At 47.7% G+C, this 22,829-nt stretch overlaps 1 protein-coding gene across 4 annotated transcripts in view; it reads right to left on the reverse strand.

The window, feature by feature from the left end:
• The window catches only part of CTIF (cap binding complex dependent translation initiation factor), a 181,662-nt gene extending 160,098 nt beyond the window's left edge, over window positions 1-21,564 (reverse strand). For 2 of the 4 annotated variants that reach the window (XM_060236190.1, XM_060236189.1), the window contains exons 1-6: window positions 21,356-21,564; window positions 18,599-18,682; window positions 10,173-10,295; window positions 7,203-7,276; window positions 4,621-4,725; window positions 336-411 (exon numbers count right to left, since the gene is read on the reverse strand). In XM_060236190.1, the coding sequence (XP_060092173.1) occupies window positions 336-411; window positions 4,621-4,725; window positions 7,203-7,276; window positions 10,173-10,295; window positions 18,599-18,682; window positions 21,356-21,535 (642 nt within the window). In that variant the 5' untranslated portion in view covers window positions 21,536-21,564. The remainder of the gene's footprint in view (window positions 1-335; window positions 412-4,620; window positions 4,726-7,202; window positions 7,277-10,172; window positions 10,296-18,598; window positions 18,683-21,355) is intronic. The other 2 variants (XM_060236193.1, XM_060236192.1) reach the window with 1 other exon arrangement.
• Between the last annotated feature and the right edge of the window lie 1,265 nt (window positions 21,565-22,829).

Below are 22,829 nucleotides of genomic sequence, written 5' to 3' on the forward strand. Positions count from 1 at the left end.
CACCTCACAGGGTGTCTGTTGTAGGGGGAGAAGATAAAGGAGATTGTAAGCCGCTCTGAATCTCTGATTCAGAGAGAAGGGCGGGGTATGAATCTGCAATTCTTCTTCTTCTAATAATATCACACACAAGTCATACAAACATTCCAAATGTTAGAGAGAGGCACGTTTGACCAGCAAATGTTCGCAGTGCAGATCTGGGAAGCTTTGAAGAGAAAACACACGGATCAGAAGGCTTTGAGTATATTACCAATTCAGGCTTGGGTGCCAAATAGCTCACGATGATCTGCCGCGCACACACGACGCCGGGCATACAAATAAAACGACTGGAAACTTACCGGCCACGCTGGGAGAACTTTTCCTATATCGTTCAGGTTGATGCTGTCGCCGTCCTCACATTTGCCTTTCCCAGTTCTAAAGAACAGACAAGAAAAAGGAATGCGTTGGCATCTAGCGTCCCAATGAGATTGTGAAGAAGTTCACAAGCAGGGGATGACACGGACGTAAAACTTGCAGGTTTTTGTAAAAGGCAACCCCAGGCCACAGAATTGTTGCTTGCACAAGAGCCAATTCCCCCACTGGTTCTGATGCTGAGCTCCCCAGCCGTCCCACAACCATAGCGACTGTTTGGGCAGTCAGTTTGGGCTGAAGAGGAACATGGCATTTCCTGCCAAAAGCTTGGAGCGCTGTGGAACTGAGCTAATTATTATGAATCACAGAGTCGGAAGGGACCTCCGTGGTCGTCTAGCCCAACCCCCTGCACAATGCAGGAACTCCACAAACACTCCCCTCCCCCACATCCCCAGTGACCCCTGCTCCATGCCCAGAAGATGCTAATAATAACAACAATAGGATGGTGGAAAGTACTGCCAAGTTGCGACCAACTTATGGCAACCCCCTTTGCCCATCAAGGTCAGTATTGTCTGCTTCAGGGCCCCAGGCTAAAATCTTTCAGACCACCTACTGCTTGGAGATGCTGGGAATGAAACGTGGAACCTTCTGCATGCCAAGCAGATGCTTTACCACTGAACCACTGTTTCTCCTGTGGCCCAGTCAGATCTCAGAGCAGAACTTAAAGATAAAGGTAAAGGTAGTCCCCTGTGCAAGCAACAGTCGTTTCCGACTCTGGGGTGACGTTGCTTTCACAACGTTTTCACGGCAGACTTTTTACGGGGTGGTTTGCCATTGCCTTCCCCAGTCATCTACACTTTCCCCTCCAGCAAGCTGGGTACTCATTTTACCAACCTCGGAAGAATGGAAGGCTGAGTCAACCTGGAGCCGGCTACCTGAACCAGTTTCCGCTGGGATCAAACTCGGGCCGTGAGCAGAGAGCACGGACTGCAGTACTGCAGCTTTACCACTCTGCGCCACGAGGCTCTAGAGTAGAAATTAGCAAGCCCCAAAGCATACTATCCTACAGACATAGGCCACACACCAGGCAAAGACCAAGAGTTCAGAGTTGCCCTGTCTACAAACGGAAGTAGTAAAGATACTGCTGGACGCCAAAGGACTCTTGTTCATTTTGGGGATATCAAGATGTCTGTAGTAGTAAAAGAAGAGCAAGAGTCCAGTAGCATCTGAAAGACTAACACAATTTGTGGCAGGGGAATGCATCAGAACGACAGATGGGGAGGGTCGGAGGCGGAGTGGCTCTGTATGCCGGAGACAGCATACAGTCCAGTAAGACCGAGAATGTAAGAGACGCAGATTTGTTTACAGAAACGCAATGGATGGAAACAGGGGTGGAATTCTAGCAGGAACTCCTTTGCATATTAGGCCACGTCCCCATGATGTAGCCAATCCTTCAAGAGCTTACAAAAAAGAGAGCCAGTTTGATGTAGTGGTTAAGTGCGCAGATTCTTATCTGGGAGAACCGAGTTTGATTCCCCACTCCTCCACTTGCAACTGCTGGAATGGCCTTGGGTCAGCCATAGCTCTGGCAGAGGTTGTCCTTGAAAGGGCAGCTGCTGTGAGAACCCTCTCAGCCCCACCCACCTCACAGGGTGTCTATTGTTGGGGGAGAAGATATAGGAGATTGTAAGCCGCTCTGAGCCTCTGATTCAGAGAGAAGGGTGGGGTATATATCTGCAGTCTTCTTCTACAAAAAAGAGACTTGTAAGCTCTTGGGGGATTGGCTACATCAGGGTGTGTGTGGCCTAATATGCAAAGGAGCTCCTGCTAGAATTCCACCCCTGGATGGAAACAGTGTGCCCAAAAGGAGCTTAACTCTGGGAGTCTGTTATCACCCACCAGATCAAAGGTTAGAGGATGATTTAGAAATAGCAAAAGAGAGCAAGGAAAGCAGCTGGACGCAATCACTGTGTTGTAATGGGTGATTTTAACTATCCACACATTGATTGGGCCGATATGTGCTCAAGTCAGGAGAAAACAAAAGGGTTTCTAGATACTCCCTGTGACTGTGCCTTCCAGCAGATGGTCACAAAATCTATCAGAGGGAAAGGGATTCTGGTCTTGGTCCTAAGCAGGGCTTTTTTATAGCAGGAACTCCTTTAGATATTAAGCCACACACCCTTGATGTAGCCAGTCCTCCAGGAGCTTACAGGGCTCTTAGTACAGGGGGCTAGCAGGGGCGGAATTCTAGCAGGAGCTCCTTTGCATATTAGACCACACCCCCATGATGTAGCCAATCCTCCAAGAGCTTACAGGGTTCTTAGTACAGGGCCTACTGTAAGCTCCAGGAGGATTGGCTACATCAGGGGTGTGTGGCCTAACAGGCAAAGGAGGTCCTGCTAGAATGCCTTACAGGGCTCTTCTCACAGGGCCTACTGTAAGCTCCAGGAGGATTGGCTACATCAGGGGTGTGTGGCCTAATAAGCAAAGGAGGTCCTGCTAGAATTCCTTACAGGGCTCTTCGTACAGGGCCTACTGGAAGCTCCAGGAGGATTGGCTACATCAGGGGTGTGTGGTCTAATATGCAAAGGAGCTCCTGCTACAAAAAAAAAGCCCTGGTCCTAAGTAATACTCAGGACTTGGTGAGAGCTGTAAATGTGACAACATTGGTTGGGAACAGTGACCATTAAACTGTCTATGTCTGGGGCAATCTCTACATCCTTTAGCAGCAAATTCCACATTTTAATCACTCCCTGGGTAAAGCAGTGTTTCCTTTTGTCTTTCCTGAACTTTCCGGCAGCATACCATAAGGTATGCCGCAATGCTACTGCAGAAGAATTCAAGACAAGGAACTATAGCAGTTTTGGTTGCTTACGGCCAGGGCATTTTTTGTCGCAGGAACTCCTTTGCACATTAGGCCACACCTCCCTGATGCAGCCAATCCTCCAAGAGCTCACAGGGCTCTTCTTACAGGGCCTACTCTAAGCTCCAGGAGGGCTGGTCACATCAGGGTTGTGTGGCCTAATCTGCAAAGGAGTTTCCACTACAAAAAAAAAAAACTTGCTTACAGCATTCCCGAAATCTTACTACCTCACAGGGTTGTTGTGAAGGTAAAACAGAAGAGAAGAGAATGTTGTAAGCCACTGGGGGAGAAAGGTCATAAATAATAGAATCTTAGAATCATAGAGTTGGAAAGGACCACCAGGGTCATCTAGTCTAACCGCCTACACAATGCAGGGAACTCACAAATACCTCCCCCTAAATTCACAGGATCTTCATCGCTGTCAGATGGCCATCTAGCCTCTGTTTCAAAACCTCCAAGGAAGGAGAGCCCACCACCTCCTGAGGAGGAAGCCTGTTCCACTGAGGAACCGCTCTAAACTCACAAACGCCTCCCCCTAAATTCACAGGATCTTCGCTGCTGTCAGATGGCCATCTAGCCTCTGCTTAAAAACCTCCAAGGAAGGAGAGCCCACCACCTCCTGAGGAAGCCTGTTCCACTGAGGAACTGCTCTAACGGTCAGGAAGTTCTTCCTAATGTTGAGCCAGAAACTCTTTTGATTTAATTTCAACCCACTGGTTCTGGTCCTACCTTCCGGGGCCACAGAAAACAATTCCACACCATCCTCTATAGGACAGCTCTTCAAGGACTTGAAGATGGTGATGGTTATAAGGACGTTTTCATGGCAGACTTTTTACAGGGTGGTTTGCCATTGCCTTCCCCAGTCATCTACACTTTCCCCCCAGCAAGCTGGGTACTCATTTTACCGACCTCGGAAGGATGGAAGGCTGAGTCAACCTGGAGCCGGCTACCTGAACCAACTTCTGCTGGGATCGAACTCAGGTCATGAGCAGAGAACTCTGACTGCAGTACTGCAGCTTTACCACTCTGCGCCACAGGGGACTACCTTTCCCTTTTTAAATTCACAGGATCAGCACTGTTGTCAGATGGCCATCTAACCTCTGTTTTAAAACCAGCAAGGAAGGAGAGCCCACCACCTCCCGAGGAAGCCTGTTCCACCGAGGAACTGGTCTAACGGTCGGGAAGTTCTTCCTAATGTTGAGCCGGAAACTCTTTGGATTTAATTTCAACCCACTGGTTCTGCTCCGACCTTCCGGGGCCACAGAAAACAGAAACGAAGCCAAAGAAACAAAAAGCGTTGCAAGGCCTCTCCTCTGTGGCTCCTCATTCGGATTTCCCCAGCCTTCCAACCAGAACAGACGGTCCCAAAGCAAAGCTTGAATGTTGCGCCCGGTCAAACGGCGACTCACCCTTCTCTGTCTATGTGCGGGACAGGATGCTTGGGAGTGTTGTGGGGTTTTCGGTGAAACTGCGTGAAGTCAAGTTTTTCAGGCTGCAAGTCCCAGGTGGCACCGCTGCAAAGACAGCAGGGGAGAGAGATTAGGGAGACAAAATACCAAAAATGAAACTGATCTGGGGCAAGAGGGGTGGGGGGTGGGGATCAGCCTGCACATATTTCAGGGATGTACAAAACCAGAGATACGGTCTAATAAACTGACCAAGACTATGTAGAACACATAGAGTTTGATCCTAAGCAGGGCTTTTTTAGGGCTTGATCCTAAGCAGTTGCCAAATCCAGCTTGGGACGTTCCTGGAGATTTTGGAGCGAAGTTGGAGGAGGGAAGGGAGTTCAGTGGGGTACAAAGCCCTAGACCAAGGGTGTCGAACTCATTTGTTATGAGGGCCGGATCGGACATAAACGAGACCTTGTCGGGCTGAGCCATGTCAGGCCAAGTCACGTGTGTACCTATTTAAGATTAAGTAGCAGAGAGGTACCCTTTTTAAAGGACACAGACAAACACGATTAAAGTGGGTTTTTTTTTAAAAAAAACTTTAAAAAAACCATGCTTAAAACATTAGCGCTGTTTGGTCTTAAAGGTGCCTTCTTTGCATTTCTCCCATGGGATCTAGAGAACTGGGCAAAGGAAGCTCTGGCTCTTTCCCTCCCTCCCCAGAGAACCAGAAGGGGGAGAAAATAGAGAAATAGAGAAAATAGAGGCTTTGCTCTGTAACTCCTGTGCAATTTTGCAAGCTTTGCAAAGCAAGCTGAGGTGCAGAAGGAAGCAAGAAAGAGGGAGAAGGAAGCAGACGGCAGCCAGTTGCTCGGGGGCCTCATAAGAACCATCCAGGGGCCTGATGGTTCTTATGTTTGACACCCCTACCCAAGACTCCACTTTTCAAAGCAGCCATTTTCTCCAGGGAAATGGATCACTGCCATCTGGAGATCACTTAGGGTTGCCAGGTCCCTCCATCACTCTGGTGGGGGGATTTGGGGAGGGAGGCATCCACTAAAATGATGACATCATCCGGAAGTGACATCATCACATCGGAGATGTCATGTGGCACTGCTCTGGTTTTTGGGCAAAACTCTGTGGTAAAACTGGCTTTAAACCATAAAGTTTTGCCCTCAAATCAGAGAGTCGCCACACTACATCCCCAATGTGATGATGTCATTGTGTTCAGAGCACTGTGGGTATGGAAAAAGCCTTGGAAACTGAGGGAAACGCCACAGGGACTCGGGGACTGGCAACCCAAGATCAGTTGTGATGACTGAAGATCTCCAGGTCCAACTAGGAAGCTGGCAACCTTAATTTAGGCTCTGTAGTTGCAGTGACCTGGGGATAAACCACTCTACGTATTAAGCTAAGGTGGGCCAGCATACCTCACGAGGTGCCTGTTGTGGGGAGAGGAAGGGAATGTGATTGTAAGCCCCTTTGAGACTCCTTAAGGTACAGAACAACAGAGTATAAAAAACCTACTCTTCTTCCAGGTTTTCCCAGAAGTGACATCATCATACCAGCAATGGCACGCCTTACCATGTCTCTGCCCTCAAACCTTCCACTGGTTGCCAGTCTTACCTGGTTACCCCAGTCAGGGCTTTTTTTGTAGCAGGAACTCCTTTGCATATTAGGCCACACACCCCTGATATAGCCAATCCTCCAGGAGCTTACAGTAGGCCCTGTACTAAGAGCCCTCTAAGGTCTTAAGAGGATTGGCTACATCAGGGAGGTGTGGCCACCTCAGAACAACCACCTTGGGATGTAGGCCAGGCTGAGAGAACACAACTGGCCAAAGGCTTCACCTTAGAGCAGGGGTGTCAAACATGCAGCCCAAGGGCCAGATCAGACCCCCCAGGGGCTCCTATCCAGCCCTTGAGAAACTGCCTGCTTCCTTCTCTCTCTGTTTTGTTTCCTTCTGCATCACAGCTTGTTGTGCCAGGCTTGCTCAATCACACAGCAGAGCTACAGAGCAAAGCCTCTATTTTCTCCACTGGCTGACCAGCACATGAAGCAACTTATTTACAAAAGCTCGAAATGCCCAGCCGTTTCATGTTTTCTTCTGAGTCTTAGGCTCAAAGCATTGACCACGAGATTTCTGTAATGAATGTCAACAAATCAAAAGTAGGTTTGTGACTTTAACAACACCTGAATAGCATACTCAAGATTCCTACAGCCCAGACATTGTCTCCAGGTTTTGATGCAATAACTCAGAACAAGAAGTGTCAGTTATCAAAAACTGTTAAATAAATAAAACATTGCAGGAGTGATAACTCTTTAAGCATAAATATAAGTTTTTTAAAAAATCTTTGCTTGCGTTGGGTGCGTGTCCTTTATAAAGTTTATATCTTTGCTATTTGGTATTACTTTTTATGACACACACAGCCCAGCCCAACAAGGTTTCATTTACGTCAGATCCGGCCCTCATAACACATGAGTTTGACGCCCCTGCCATAGAGCACCACAGTCTGATTAAAAGGAAGGAAGTGGCAAGATTTGGCTCGTTTATGGAAGAGAAAGAAGAAGGGATCAGTGCCCTCCCAAGACAAGCTTACCTGAAGGACTCGAGGGTATTGGCTGCCCAAATATCCGTGCCCAGCATGTCAAGGGAGCCGTCTCTGTTGCCATTCTACAGAGAGAGGAGGGGGGGAAGGCAGAGCGAGAGTTCTTGGTTATTTTCAGGCAGCACAATAGGCTGGAGATACGACACACCCAACTTAACTTGCTATTTGCTGGCAATGGGCTTGGGCCAGCGAAACTGAGAAGAGTGTGGGCAGCCAGTTGGGAAAAAGGGGCTGTAAATGAAACCTACAGCAGAATACATATACAGCATCACACCGGTACACATCGACTTAGCCCATAACGGTCCTTTCTCGCTGGAGGAGCAAATCATACTGCTCTGTTATTTATGTCCATTTAATGGGGCAGAAGCGGCCCTGTGGTGCAAAGTAGTAAAGCTGCAGTACTGCAGTCCAAGCTCTCTGCTCATGACCTGAGTTCGATTCCAGCGGAAGCTGGGTTCAGGTAGCTGGCTCAAGGTTGACTCAGCCTTCCATCCTTCCAAGGTCGGTAAAAAGAGTACCCAGCTTGCTGGGAGGTGGGGGGGGGGAAAGCGTAGATGACTGGGGAAGGCAATGGCAAACCATTCCGTAACAAAGTCTGCCATGAAAATGTCGTGACGTGACATCACCCCAGAGTCGGAAATGACTGGTGCTTGCAGAACACTCATTTTTTTAAAAAATGTGTAATGCCATATGAGCTGTTTTTCAGTTAAAGAGGATGAAATCACAGAAAGCATGGTTGTTGTCCTTTCATTTTTTAAAAAGGTATCAGAGGACAAATTTCTCTCACCACAACCAGCAACTCTCCACTCCCACTGGCTGCCCACTAGCACTCCAGAAAACGCGTTCCTTCTCCAGATCCTAAATCAAACGAACACACAAACACACGCAGAATTCTGCAAAGAAACAAAATGGTAACTAGCAGGGTCTGTACATCCCAGCAAACGATGCTGTTTGGCGTAATGGTGTACAAAACCTTGTGACAAATTGAAGAACAGTGACGTTACTGGGTTTCCTTAAGGCCTTTTTAAGCCTGTGGAGTCCTTTGGAATTCTGACACGGCGTGGTGGGCGCAGGGACAAAATGGTTGCCACAAGAGGCCGTGCCAGCCACAAAATGGCTGCCGCAGTTTACCATACTTTCAGTCACACAGCATAGATCCTTGTGCTACAATAGCAGCTGCTGCCAAAGCAACATTTTAAAAAAATCTACTCAGCCGATCAAATCTCCAATGGCCAATCTGAAGCGTTGCTGGGCAAAAGCCCACCCACTTCCTAAAAACACTTGGAAGGCAATGTTCCCTCTAAGCTGCAGAGACTTGTGAGCAAAAAATCTACTTTGTGAGCTCCTGGCATTAAAGTGGTGAGCTACTGGCATGGAAGTTGTGAGCTCCTGCATACATTAGTGTGCTCCAGGTTCATCATTTCTGAGCTAAGACGAAAATGTTGTGAGCTGGAGGCTCAAAATCTGTCAGCTGGCTCACACCAACTCAGCTTAGAGGGAACAGTTGGCAGGCCCCAGAAAAGGTGTTATTGGGCACCGTGGCTCCTGTGGGCACCACGCTGGGGACCCCTACTTTAAGGAAACATCTTGCACCTTTTTACAAACTGCAGGATTCTAAGGCAGTAATGAAATTCAGTTCCTTGTTGAGAAGCGAGGCCTACTTTGTGTTGGCACCCAGTGGAACCCAGCTAAAGAAGAAGCAAAAGAATCTGGAGGAGGACAAGGCTCACAGCAGTCAGCAGCCAAGAGACCCTGGTCTATATTCTGCCAGTCCACTAGCAAAGATTAAAGCCTAACTTTGGCTGAAATGGCTCTTCTATCAAGGGCAAAGCGTGGGGAGGGGGGGGGAGCCCACAGAAGCTGGTGGAAAGTTCCCTTGGCTGAATGGAGGGTTGCCAATCTCCAGGTGGGTCCTGGAGTTCTGGTATTACTACAGAGATGAGCTCCCCCTCTAGGGTTGTCAGGTTTTCCTCTGGCAGAAGATTAAGGGGGTAGGTTTGCCAGATCCAAGCTGGGAAACTCCTGGAGATTTGGGGGTGGACCCTGGGAAGGGCAGGGGCCTCAGTAGGGTACAATGTCATACAATTCACCTTCCAAGCATCCATTTTCTCCCGGGGAGCTGATCTCCACAGTCTGGAGATGAGCTGTAATTCCAGGAGATCCCCAGGTCCAACCTGGAGGCTGGCATCACTAGCTCCCCCTGGAGGGCGGAGCCTGAGGTGGGCGAGGTTTGGGGAGGGGCGGGACCTCAGCAGAGCAGAATGCCACGGAGTCCACCCTCCAAAGGCACCATTTCTCCAGGTGAACTGATCTTGGTCATCTGGAGAGCCAGGGCTTTTTTCGTAGCAGGAGCTCCTTTGCTTATTAGGCCACACACCCCTTATGTAGCCAATCCTCCAAGAGCTTACAGGGCTCTTAGTACAGGGCCTACTGTAAGCTCAAGGAGGACTAGCTACATCAGGGGTGTGTGGCCTCAGTATATTGTGAGAGACCTCCGTGTAAATTCCTTTTATTCCCACTTATGCCTTGGGCATCAGAGAAGGACCTGGGGTGAAGGAAAGGCCTGGCAGTGCTCCAGTAAACCAATATTACGTCAGGGTTAAATCAGAAGTGACATGGGACACTCTAGTGTTCTGCAAAAACTCTATAAGGACTTCTGAGGAATGCTAGAGCATTGCTGGCAATGCGCTGACATCACTTCCAGGTGTGTTCCAACAGCGGCATTAGGTTGCCAGTGTGCCCCAACTTAATTAGCTAATAAATCTTTTTAGTAATAAGTCTCCTGCCCTGAGATCAATTGTAATTTTGGGAGATCTCCAGGTGCCACCTGGCGGATGGCAACCCTAGGCTGAAAGGTTTCAAAACTGTACTGAGCGGAGGGGCGGGATAGTAGCCACTTTCCCCCGGCTTCCTCATCCAGCTTTCACCAGCACCACCACCACAGTCGCCACCAGAGGATACCTTGCGTGAACGCCTCAACTGGCTGTTTCTTCCTCGGCCGCCAGACCTTAGAAAAGACCCCTGCCCGGAGCCTGAACTAGGCCGGGATCCTGAGCTGCCACTGCTGCTGTGATCCCACTCTTCCTGGAAACGACAAACAGCTGGCTTTAGGCAACGACAACTCACCACAACTCATCGACTCCTTGGAGGAGGTGAAGGGAATGTGTGTGTGTGTGTGGAGGGGAAGCCTTAGGGTTGCCATCTTCCAGGTGGCTCCTGGAGATCTGCTATTACAATTGAGCTCTGCACTGCCAAGATCAGTTCCCCTGAAGAAAATGGCTGCTTTAGAGGGTGGACTCAATGGCAAAGGTGGTCAAAGTGTGGCTCTGGAGCCACGTGTGGCTCTTTCACACACATTGTGTGGCTCTCGAAGTCCCCACCACCCCATCAATCAGCTTGGAGAAGGCATTTCTCTCTTTAAATCATTTCTTCAAGCCAAGCTAGTTGGTGGCTTGGAGAATACATTTAATGTTAAAGTTGCTTTCTTTTCACCCTCCCTCTCTCCCTCCTTCCCCTTCATCTATCTTCCTTCCTTCTCTCAAAACATCTGACATTTATGCTATGTGGCTCTTACATTAAGCATGTTTGGCCACCCCAGGCCTAGAGGAAGGCAAAAAAACCTCCAGGATACCTGGTCAATCTAACCTGGAGGAAAATTCCTTCATGACCCCAGAGTGGCAATTGTCCAACGGCAGTCCCCCTTTTCTATTTTATCATCACAACATCCACCCTGTGGGAGAGACAGACTGGCTCAAGATCACCCAGGGGGCTTCCAGGGCAGGGGAGCGGAATTTGAATCTGGGTCTTCCACATCCTAGTTCAACTATCTATCCACAACACCATGCTGACTCCCAGTATGGTATGAACTGAGTTCAGGATGCAAGATACAACATTACATGATTACAGCCGCCCTGAGCCCGCTTCGGCGGGGTACGGCGGGATATAAATCGAATGAAATTAAATAAATAAAATAAATACAGTGGAAGGATACCCTTAGGGTTGCCAACCTCCAGGTGGAGCCTGGAGATCCTCCAGACTTCAGAGATCACTTCATCTGGTGAAAATGGCCATTCTGGATGGTGGACTCCATGGAATTATCACTTGCTGAGGTCCCTCCCCTTTCCAAACCTCCCCTTCCTCAGGCTGTGGCCCCAAATCTCTAGGAATTCTCAGACCTGGAGTTGGCAACCCTAACACTTATATATATACACACACACACACACATATATATATATATATATATATCTGCTGATGCTCATTATATTTATTTCATGCTCACTGATCTGTCCTTCCCAAATTTTTTGAAGTAGATACATTAATTTTTTAATTACTTTTTGTTTAAAACCAACTCCAGAGAAACAGAGAGATGCTCTCTTACAGGTTCCTTTCGGAAAGAACTGATCAATAGAATCAGGGGTCATTTTGTAGAAAAAGAGGTGCCGGAGCTCATTAGCACAACTCATTTGCATATGCCACGCTCCCCTGACATCACCGGAAGGTGCGCTAAAGTATATCAGCTCAGCATCTACCTTAAAATGCCTCTTGGATTATAATGATCATAATAGAACCTTACTCCCATTATACTTTTAAAATTACTTTCTCCTGCGTGGCCACAGTGGCAAGATGAAGATTTCCATCTGTCTGCTTTATATGTTTTGGTTATTTCCCCCTTCTTTTGTGGGGGGAAATATTAGAAAGTTTGTCAGATCTTAAGAGTTCAGCAAAATTCTCACAGGGAGTTTGAACAACGGAGCCCAGAAACAACTTTTTTTTTTGGGGGGGGGGGGGAGCACAATAAAATTTAGAGGTTCGGGAGCTCTGCTCCTGTGAGCTCCTGCCCAAAATGAGGCCTGAATAGAATTAATGTTACCTTAAAGCAGAAACTTTAATGTACTACTCCCCTTCCGACCTTCCCTTAGACCTGGAAATCCCCAAAATATGGAAACTCCCTAAAAACATGCCAAGTTCTTGTCTACTGAAGCATCACTTACAGAAAAGCACATTATTTTATTATCACATTCTGTGCATATAATTGAAAATCAGGTTGAAGAGCTTTTGGCCATTAACGAACAAATCATACATTACACAGGGGATAAATGAGAGAAACCCAACGCAATCTGGCTACCGTTTCTAGAACAGTTCTCTAATTGAATGCTAATCTTCTTCTGGAAACTCACCCATGCGCAAAGCGCCGCCTTCTTGTTAATTTAATATTTTCCTCCATTGTGTTTAAAACCCTTTTTTATCATTTTTCAAAACTGATGGTAGTGCACTGGGGAACGCACAGTCAGTAGGGGGATCCGGGAGGAGGGCTTTATAATGTGGAGAAATCACAATCGTTATTTTTTCTCGGCTCTGACAGTACTATTGAAATATTTATTATCTCCTATTACATTCAATACAATACTAAAAACCACAAATTACCCGCACAAAAGGACCCAGTTATGCGCATCTTCCCTCAGCAAATCAAAACTCCCACTCTTAGCGGGAGACTGATTCTATGGTCGAGGTCCGTATTCATGAGACCCCTTCACTGCCTTAAGAAACGTCCTGAAACTTTGTCTGTACACTTTGAACCCTTCAACCTCCCTGGAGAAGGATCCACAAAGCACTACAATATTGAAGAATGAAAGACAAATTAGCTTCTTGTCCTAGAGTACTGTTGTTGGCCTCCACATCTGGAGTCCCTATCTTTGTCTGTTTGTTTTTTATTTGTATCCCACCCTTCCCTGATGAAGAGCCCCGTGGCACAGAGTGTTAAAGCTGCAGTACTGCAGTCCTAAGCTCTGCTCACGACCTGAGTTCGATCCCCGGAGGAAGCTGGGTTTTCAAGTACCCGGCTCCAGGTTGACTCAGCCTTCCATCCTTCCGAGGTCGGTAAAATGAGGACCCAGCTTGCTGCGGGGGAAAGCGTAGATGACTGGGGAAGGCAATGGCCAACCACCCCATAAAAAGTCTGCCGTGGAAACGTTGTGAAAGCAACATCACCCCAGAGTCAGAAACGACTGGTGCTTGCACAGGGGATCTTTCCTTTCCTTTCCCTTCCCTGATGGGCTCAGGGTGGCTAACAACAAGGAAAACAACATAAAATTAAATTATTGCAGTAAAATCACAATAAGTTATTAAAATGTCTCAAACGTATACAATTTTAATCCCTAGATGGCATTATTAACTTGATTAGCGCTGTTTACTGCAATGTTACTGGATGTTATTGAGCGCCTTGCATTTCTGTTTGGGTTACGATATCAATGCTGTGGGGTGGTGACGTACTGGATGCCTCCATTAGATATTAAAAGCCTGTTTAAACAGTTCTATCTTGCAGGCCCTGCAGAACTGTGGTAAGTCCCACAGGGTCCTGAAATTTTCAGGGAGAGCATTCCAGAGGGTAGGGGCTGCCACCGAAAAGGCTCTTGCCCTAGTGGTGGGCAACTGAGCATCCTTTGGCCAGGGGATCGTTAAGAGGATTTGTGAGCTTGATTGAAGTGCTCTCTGAGCCTCATATGGGGGAAAGGAAGTCCCAGAGGTAGGCAGGTCCCAGGCCTCGCCACACGCGCTCAAATATGAGACAAAAACTGTGGCTTAACCGAGAAACTGTTTCTGCCTTTTGCCATTTTGGCCAAACTTTCTGCAAAAAAGGGGGGGTTTTGGTTGGCCTTAAAGGTGCAATATGACCCCTGCTTTATTCAACATAAAACCAACTGTCTTTACACGACAGAAAAAAAACCACAGAAGCCTCTGTTTGTACTCAATAAATGACGTTACAGAAGCATTTCACTGGGAAAATTACTACACACATGGCGGGATTTTATTGTGTGAAGTGAAAGCCAGGAAATAACAGGAAGGTCAAAGACATACTGAATTGAAGGGTGTAAACGGCTTATCTTATTCACTGAACACCATAATTCTTGCATCCTCCCCCACAAGTTCTGCCAGGTCTTCCTTATGGAGGGAAACCTCCCACTGGCAGACTCTCATTGGCTACTGCCACACCGAGTGGCAGCAGGGGGAAAAAAGAGTCATTGATGTGTGTGCTATGATGTCACTTCTGGGGAAAATCTGGAAGTGAGGTCAGGTAGCTCTAGGAATTGCTGGAAACTCTATCGTTTTGCCATGGAGTTTCAGCAGATTCCTAGAGCTATCCAACAGCACTTCCAAGTTCTTTCCTGGAAATGTTGCCATGACAGCCTGACAAACCTATCTACCCACTTCAGCATCTCCAACCAGCACACTCCCATGAAGGTTCCCAATTTCAAGGTGAGACCTGGCGTTCTCCTTGAATTACACCTGAGCTCAAGAACAGAGTTATCAGTTCCCCAGGAGAATATGGCCTCTTCGGAGGGCAGACCCTATGGCGTACCACAGACTCTAGGAGAACAGAAGTCCTAGAGTGCCTACTGAGAGTGGATTGTCTAAGACTTCCACCGTTCCTATGGTATACCATAGACACTGCAGATAAAATGTGAGAACATTTCTATCTCAGACATTTTGGCTCAGTCTTCTGCTACATGTTTTTCCCCTTGCCCACACAATAGCGCAGCAACCCTTTTCTTACAGAAGGCAACCTGTGGCCATGGATGGCCACCAAACAGGGCCCTGAGACCTTCTCAAAACGTCGCCTCTTAGCACTTGTATTGATGGACCTACCCTCCATTAATCCATCTAATCCCTCTTTAAAGTCTTCTATTCTAGTGGCCACTACTACAATCCCCTACGGTTCCCAGACAGTGAGGGGTGAGGAAGAGGATTTATATCCCATCCTTCAGTTGGTGTCTCAGAGCAGCTTACAATCGCCTCCCCTTCCTCTCCCCACAACAGACACCCTGTGAAGTAGGTGGGCCTGAGAGAACTGTGACTGACCCAAGGTCACCCAGCTGGATGCATGCAGAGGAGTGGGAAATAAAAAAAAAAAATCCAGTACTCCAGATTAGAGACCACTGCTCTTCACCACTACAACAAACTAGCTCTGGACATGGAGAACGCCATCAGCATGGCATCACTGCTGAGGGAACCCAGAAGTGATGTTATGCCTCTCTAGGAATCGCCGGAAGTGACATCACGTGTTAGTCTGACAGCCATCTTCTTGTATTTTTTTTCCTTGCCACTGCTCCTAGAAGAAGAGATTGGATTTATACCCCAGCCTTCATGACCTGAAGGAGGTTCAGAGCGGCTCACAATAGCCTTTCCCTTCCCCTCCCCACAACTCTGAGGTAGGTGGAGCTGAGAGAGCTCTGACAGAAGCTGCCCTTTCAAGGACAACTCTTGCAAGAGCTATGGCTGACCCAAGCCCATTCCAGCAGGTGCAAGTGGAGGAGTGGGGAATCAAACCCGGTTCTCCCAGTTAAGAGTCCGTGCACTTAACCACTACACCAAACTGGTTCTCACACCGCTGAGAATCAAGAGCCGTGAATTATATCATGTTGCTAATATCCAACCTGCTGCAGGTAACAGCACAAGGTACAAAAAAGGTCGGGCAGTGGCCAGAGATCATTCTATAGGCTACCCTGTCCTGCCAGCTGAAGATGCTCAAGGCTAGAATTGGTAGTTAAGGGAGATGTTTCTGTCTCTGCATCGGTGCAGATCCAACCAGGCAAACACCCAGCTAATCTGTATGAAAAATTCTTTCATCCAGGCGTTGGTTCTCTGCTCACTCCTGTTTTTGTCTGCTGAAAAATTTGCTAAAACAATTTTCTTGCCAAATGAAACAATCACTTGGGTTGCGTTTGGCAGAAGGAGAACTGCCGTCGTCGAGATCTTTTTATGTGCTGGATCATCCTGGACTTAGATAAAGAGGCCATCACTGAGATGAGTCCCAAATTTATACCCACAAACTTTAATACAGATTCACATCCTAGTTTTCAAAGCCCTTTCATGTGCGAACATCCCTACAGGATCTTTAAATGCACGCAGCCTCATTAATGCAGTGTTAAAAAAAAAAAAGTCAAAGAGAATTCTACCAGCCCTGTTGTTCACCAAGAAGATGCTAATTTCGCCTCTGTACTCTTTCCCAGTTCTGAATACCAATATGAACCTCTCCACTTTTTGGAGCTTTCCCCATACAGATCAGCAAAATGACAGCATAGAAGGTGTTATTTCTTTTTCAGTTTTTCCTGCAAACCTGGGGCTTTTCTCAGGTTTGCAGAAAGAGCTGTCTTAAAAACATAAGAGCAGCCATGTTGGATCAGGCCAACGGCCCATCAAGTCCAACACTGTCACACAGTAGCCAAAAAACCCAGGTGCCATCAGGAGGTCCATCGGTGGGGCCAGGACACTAGAAGCCCTCCCATTGCTGCCCCCAAAGCATGAGGAATACAGAGCATCACTGCCTCAGATATAAGAACATAAGAGAAGCCATGTTGGTTCAGGCCAATGGCCCATCAAGTCCAACACTCTGTCACACAGTAGCCAAAAAACCCAGGTGCCATCAGGAGGTCCATCAGTGGGGCCAGGACACCAGAAGCCCTCCCACTGTGCCCCCCCAACCAAGAATACAGAGCAGAATATTATATTATAGGATATTATAGAATATTATAGGATATTATAGCATTGGAGAAAGTTCAGAAAAGGGCAACTAAAATGATTAAAGGGCTGGAACACCTTCCCTATGAAGAAAGGTTGAAACGCTTAGGGCTCTTTAGCTTGGAGAAACATCGACTGCGGGGTGACATGATAGAGGTTTACAAGATAATGCATGGGATGGAGAAAGTAGAGAAAGAAGTATTTTTCTCCCTTTCTCACAATACAAGAACTCGTGGGCATTCGATGAAATTGCTAAGCAGACAGGTTAAAACGGATAAAAGGAAGTACTTCTTCACCCAAGGGTGATTAAAGGGTGATTAACATGTGGAATTCACTGCCACAGGAGGTGGTGGCGGCCACAAGCATGGCCACCTTCAAGAGGTGGTTAGATAAAAATATGGAGCAGAGGTCCATCAGTGGCTATTAGCCACAATGTGTGTGTGTGTGTGTGTGTGTGTGTGTGTGTGTGTATATATATATATATATATATATATATATATATATATATATATATATTTGGCCGCTGTGTGACACAGAATGTTGGACTGGATGGGCCACTGGCCTGATCCAACATGGCTTCTCTTATGTTCTTATGAGCATTACTGCCCAAGACAGGGAGTTCCATCAGTATGCTGTGGCTAATAGCCACTGATGGACCTCTGCTCCATATGCTTATCCAATCCCCTCTGGAAGCTGTCTATCCCTGTAGCTGCCGCCACCTCCTGTGGCAATGAATTCCACGTGTTAATCACCCTTTGGGTGAAGAAGTATTTCCATTCTAACCCAACTTCTCAGCGATTTCATTGAATGTCCATGAGTTCTTGTATTGTGAAAAAGGGAGAAATGTCGCCCTTTTGCTGAAGGGAGTTGCTTTTGCCCATTTGCAGATGGGCACTTACAGGAGACCTTGCTCCAGTGAGTAAAGCTGTCATGGCAGTGCACAGCAGGGAAGACAATCTCACAAATATGGGGGCCCAAGGCCACTAAAGGCTTTATATGTGACAGCCAATACCTTATATCGACTCCCGTAATTGATGGGCAATCAGCAGTGTACACAAAATCAAAGAGTGGGAAGGTAGATCCGGGGTCATCTAGTCCAATCCCCTGCACAATGCAGGAAGTTCACAAATATCTCCCCCCATCCCCCCCACACACAGTGACCTCTGCTCTACGCTCAGAAGATGGCAAAAAAACAAACCCAAAAACCCTCCAGGATCCCAGGCCAAACTGGCCTAGAGAAATTGCTTCCTGCCCCTTAAGTGGCAATTGACATTTCCTTGTAAGAAAGGGCCAGAAGAACTAAGCACTGAGGGAACCCTTTTTGCCCTCCTTCTCATGTCCTGCCTAAGTTCACAGAATCAGCATTACCCGTCAGATGGCCATCTAGCCTCTGTTTTAAAACCTCCAAGGAAGGAGAGCCACCACTTCCCGAGGAAGCCTGTTCCACTGAGGAATTGCTCTAACGGTCAGGAAGTCCTTCCTAATGTTTAGCTGAAAACTCTTGATTTAATTTCAACCCACTGATTCTGGTCCTACCTTCTGGGGCTGCAGAAAACAATTCCACACCATCCTCTAGATGACAGCCCTTCAAATACTTGAAGATGGTGATCCCATCACCTCTTAGCCGCTTCCTCTCCAGGCTAAACATCCTCAGCTCCTTCAACCTTTCCTCACAGGACTTGGTCTCCAGACCCTTCGTCACCCTCCTCTGGACCCATTCCAACTGAACACAAGACTCCAGGTGAGGTCTTACAGAGCCAAAGCAATACTATCACATCACGTGATCTGGACTTCTGTTGACAGAGCCCCAAATCGCAATATTACCAGCCTCAAGAGAAGGCTTTGGACTGGGAGAGTTGGGTTTCACTTACCTGGGTTTGATTGTGAGGTGTGGATCCTTTCCCCCTGGACGTGGAGCCACTGCCCTCTATCCGTTCATTGCAGTCGGCCGTCCACTGCAAAGAAAAGCACGGAGTGAACATGTGAAGCTGCCTTATCCGTTGGTCCAACAAAATCAGTATTGTCTACTCAGGCTGGCAGCAGCTCTCCAAGGTGTGAAATCTTTTACACCAGGGGTCCCCAACCACTGGTCCGGGGACCAGTACCGGGCCAAGTACTGCTAGCAACTGGGCCGTGGAGCAAGGCAGAGCAGCCTGGACCAAAGAGGCCAAAATCACCACCATTGTGCATCCAAACAATAAACAATTTATAAATCCAAATTTGAAAAGTCTCTTCCTATTTTCCATAGATACCTTATACACAGTACAAAATTTCCAAAAAGGAGTGAATTCCACAACACAAATATCTAACCCAGGGGTGCCAAACATGTGGCCCAGGGGCCAAATCAGGCCCCTGGAAGGCTCCTATCATGCCCCCAAGCAACTGACTCTTGTCTGTTTCCTTCTCCCTCTCTCTTGCTTCCTTCTGCATCACAGCTTGCTTTGCCAGACTCTCTCAATTGCACAGCGGAGCTACTGATGGCCATCTGACAGGTAATGCTGATTCTGTGAACTTAGGCAGGACGTGAGAAGGAGGGCAAGAAGGGTTCCCGAAGTGTTCAGTTCTTCTGGCCCTTTCTTACAAGACCTTGGGCCTGTCACAAACTTCCAGGCTAACCTACCATACAGGCCTTTTGTTGTGAAAATAAGAAGTGAGGAGAAGAGAATGGTGTTATAAGCCGCTTTGGGCTCATGATGGGGAGAAAAGTGGGGTATAAATCTTTAAAATCAATCAATCAAAAATGTTCCAAGTTCAAGTCATGGTTTCATAATAACTGGTAAATTTTATAGCAAACAGACTTATTAAAGTTTGTAGAATCTTTCGGGCTCAAGTGCCGTGTTCTACTGGAGAAAGTTTTTCTTCCAGACGTTTCGTTCTCAGCTGCGGAGAACATCCTCAGTGGCGTTGCAGCTGGAGCAGGCACCACTGAGGATGTTCTCCGCAGCTGAGAATGAAACGTCTGGAAGAAAAACTTTCTCCAGTAGAACACGGCACTTGAGCCCGAAAGATTCTACAAACCCTAATGATGATGCCAGCCGTGAAAACCTGAAATCTTTGAGACTTATTAAACTTGTTCAAAAGAAAGCAGGGTTGCCAGGGGTGGAATTCTAGCAGGAGCTCCTTTGCGTATTAGGCCACACACCCCTGAATGTAGCCAATCCTCCAAGAGCTTCGAAAAAAGAGCCTTGTAAGCTCTTGGAGGATAGGCTACACCAGGGGTGTGTGGCTTAATATGCAAAGGAGCTCCTGCTAGAATTCCACACGAGGGTTGCTAAACTGAGGCTGGGAAATTCTTCAAGATTTGGAGGTGGAGCCTGGGGGGTAGGGTTTGGGGAGAGGATGAGCCTCAGAGGTGTACAATGCCAAAGAGGCCATCTGCCCAAGTAGTCACTTCCTCCAGACAAACTGATGTCTGTAGTCTGGGAATCAATTGTAACACAGTTGTAATTGTGGAGATCAACTGTAAATCAGCTGGGAGATCTCTATCCTCCGGGTGGGACCTGGGGATCCCCTGGAATTACAGCTTAGATCTCCAGACTACAGAGACCAGTTCCACCGGAGGAAACGGATGCTTTGGAGGGTGGACTCTGTGGCCTTGTACCCCCACGGAGGTCCCTGTCTTCCCCAGCTTCTACCACCAAATCTCCAGGAATTTCCCAACCTGAAACTGGCAACCCCACCCCTCATCCCCTATCAGTGCTGAGGGGTGTGTGTGTGTCAACCATATCCAGTCCCCATCTGATAACTGGAAACCCTATAATCCAAAGACCGAGGGGGAGGAGCCATTCTAAGTCAAAGGGTTTAAAAAGAAACACTTGATTCTCATTTGACAATATTTCCCTAGCTAGCGGCAGCGTTCTCTCTAAGCTGAATTAGTGTGAGCTAGCTCACAGTGTTTTAGCCTTTGGCTCATGCATTTTTGTCTTACTTCAGGAAGGATGGCCCCAAAGCAAACTAATTTTTGCAGTGGCTCGCAACTTTAACACCAGTCACTCACAAAGTAGGATTTTTGCTTACGAGGCTCCACAGATTAGAGGGAGTACTGGCTAGCGGGCCAAACTTTTCTTGACCAGGGGGCCGGCGACCCCACTTCCTGTCTAACCTTCCTTGGAGGTTTTTAAACAGAGGCTAGATGGCCATCTGACAGCAATGAAGATCCTGTGAATTTAAGGTAAAAAAGGTAAAGGCAAGCACCAGTCGTTTCCAACTCTGGGGTGATGTCGCTTTCATAACGTTTTCACGGCAGACTTTTTGCAGGGTGGTTTGCCATTGTCTCCCCCAGTCATCTACTTTCCCCCCCAGCAAGCTGGGTACTCTTTTACTGACCTCAGAAGGATGGAAGGCTGAGTCAACCTCGAGCCACCTACCTGAACCCAGCTTCCGCCAGGATCAAACTCAGGTTGTGAGCAGAGTTTAGGATGCAGCACTGCAACTTTACCACTCTGCGCCACGGGGCAATTTAGGGAGAAGTATTTGTGAGTTTCCTGCATTGTGCAAGGGGTTGGACTAGATGACCCTGGAGGTCCCTTCCAACTCTATGCTGCTGTGATTCTATGAATCTATCCGCTGTGCCGTAGCCACACCGCCCCATTTAAAGTCCATGGCTCAAGCTGCCTCTCCACACCCACCTGTGAGACGTGCGACTGCGTCTTCTCGCTCTCCCCGTCCCCCTCCGTCTTGTCGGTCAGCAGGCCCTGGACTTGGTATTCCAAAACGTAACTGTCGATGAACCGCTCTAGCTCCTCGATTTCCTGCGAACGGCTGCTGCCCGCCTCAGAGGAGGCAGAAGCCGCAGAGGAATTTTCCATTACTCGGGGAAAGGGACCAAGGATGGGAGCAGCCTAGGGGGGAAGAAAAAAAAACATAGTTTAATGTATAAGCCAGGAATTCATAAAGTCTGAGAAGTTACCCGCTCCTCTCTCAAACTTCACATATTTTAAGCCCGGGTGGCCAAACTTGCTTAATGTGAGAGTCATATAGAATAAATGTAAAGGAAGGAAGGAAGGAAGGAAGGAAGGAAGGAAGGAAGGAAGGAAGGAAGGAAGGAAGGAAGGAAGGAAGGAAGGAAGGAAGGAAGGAAGGAAGGAAGGAAGGAAGGAAGGAAGGAAGGAAGGAAGGAAGGAAGGAAGGAAGGAAGGAAGGAGGGGGAGAGGTGAAAAGAAAGCAACTAACTTTAAACTGGGGAGGGGGAGAGGTGAAAAGAAAGTAACTTTAACTTTAAATATATTCTTCAAGCCACTGGCTAGCTTGGCTTAGCGGGAACTGCCCGGAATGCAGCTTTGCTTCCAGAAGGCAGGTACTAGCAGTTTACATTATGCTTTTGATCCAGCCATACAAAGATGGCTGAACAAGACAGCCAGTGAGATAGTCTCTAAACAACGGGGGCTGACAAATTCCAGGGACAACGGTAGAAGCCCCTTCAGCTGTTAAGAACATAATAGAAGCCATATTGGATCAGGTCAATGGCCCATCCAGCACAACACTCTGTGTCACACAGTGGCCAAAAACCCAGGTGCCACCGGAAGGCCCACCAGTGGGGTCAGAACTCCAGAAGCCCTCCCACTGTGCCCCCCCCCATCACCAAGAATACAGAGCATTACTGCCCAAGACAGAGAGTTCCACTATACCATGTGGCTGGTAGCCACTGATGGACCTCTGCTCCATGTTTATCCAATCCCTTCTTGAAGCTGTTTAGCTTGTAGCCGCCACCACTTCCTGTGGTAGCGAATGCCATGTGTCAATTACTCTTTGGGTGAAAGTATTTCCTTTCCTCTGTTCTAAGCCTACGGCTCATTCATTTCCATGAGTACCCGCGAGTTCTTGTATTGTGAGAAACAGAGACGAGTACTTGACCGATTCCCCACTAGCCTTATGCTGCTCTCACACTCCTCTTCTCCGCGGGGTTTCTGTCGGATTTCACACTATCTGCTCCGGGGCTGCAACTCCCTTCACCTTTTTTGTGTGGCAAACAGAAACAGGGTTTTAGAGGATCTTGTTTGCTGCACGAAAGAGGCGGAGCTAGTTGCAGCCTTGGGGCAGACAGTGTGAAATCCGACAGAAGCCCTGCGGAGAAGAGGAGAGAGCAGCATAAGGCTAGTGAAG

This window comes from Heteronotia binoei, chromosome 4 (genome assembly GCF_032191835.1).
Source record: "Heteronotia binoei isolate CCM8104 ecotype False Entrance Well chromosome 4, APGP_CSIRO_Hbin_v1, whole genome shotgun sequence".
Taxonomy (NCBI): Eukaryota; Metazoa; Chordata; class Lepidosauria; order Squamata; family Gekkonidae; genus Heteronotia; species Heteronotia binoei.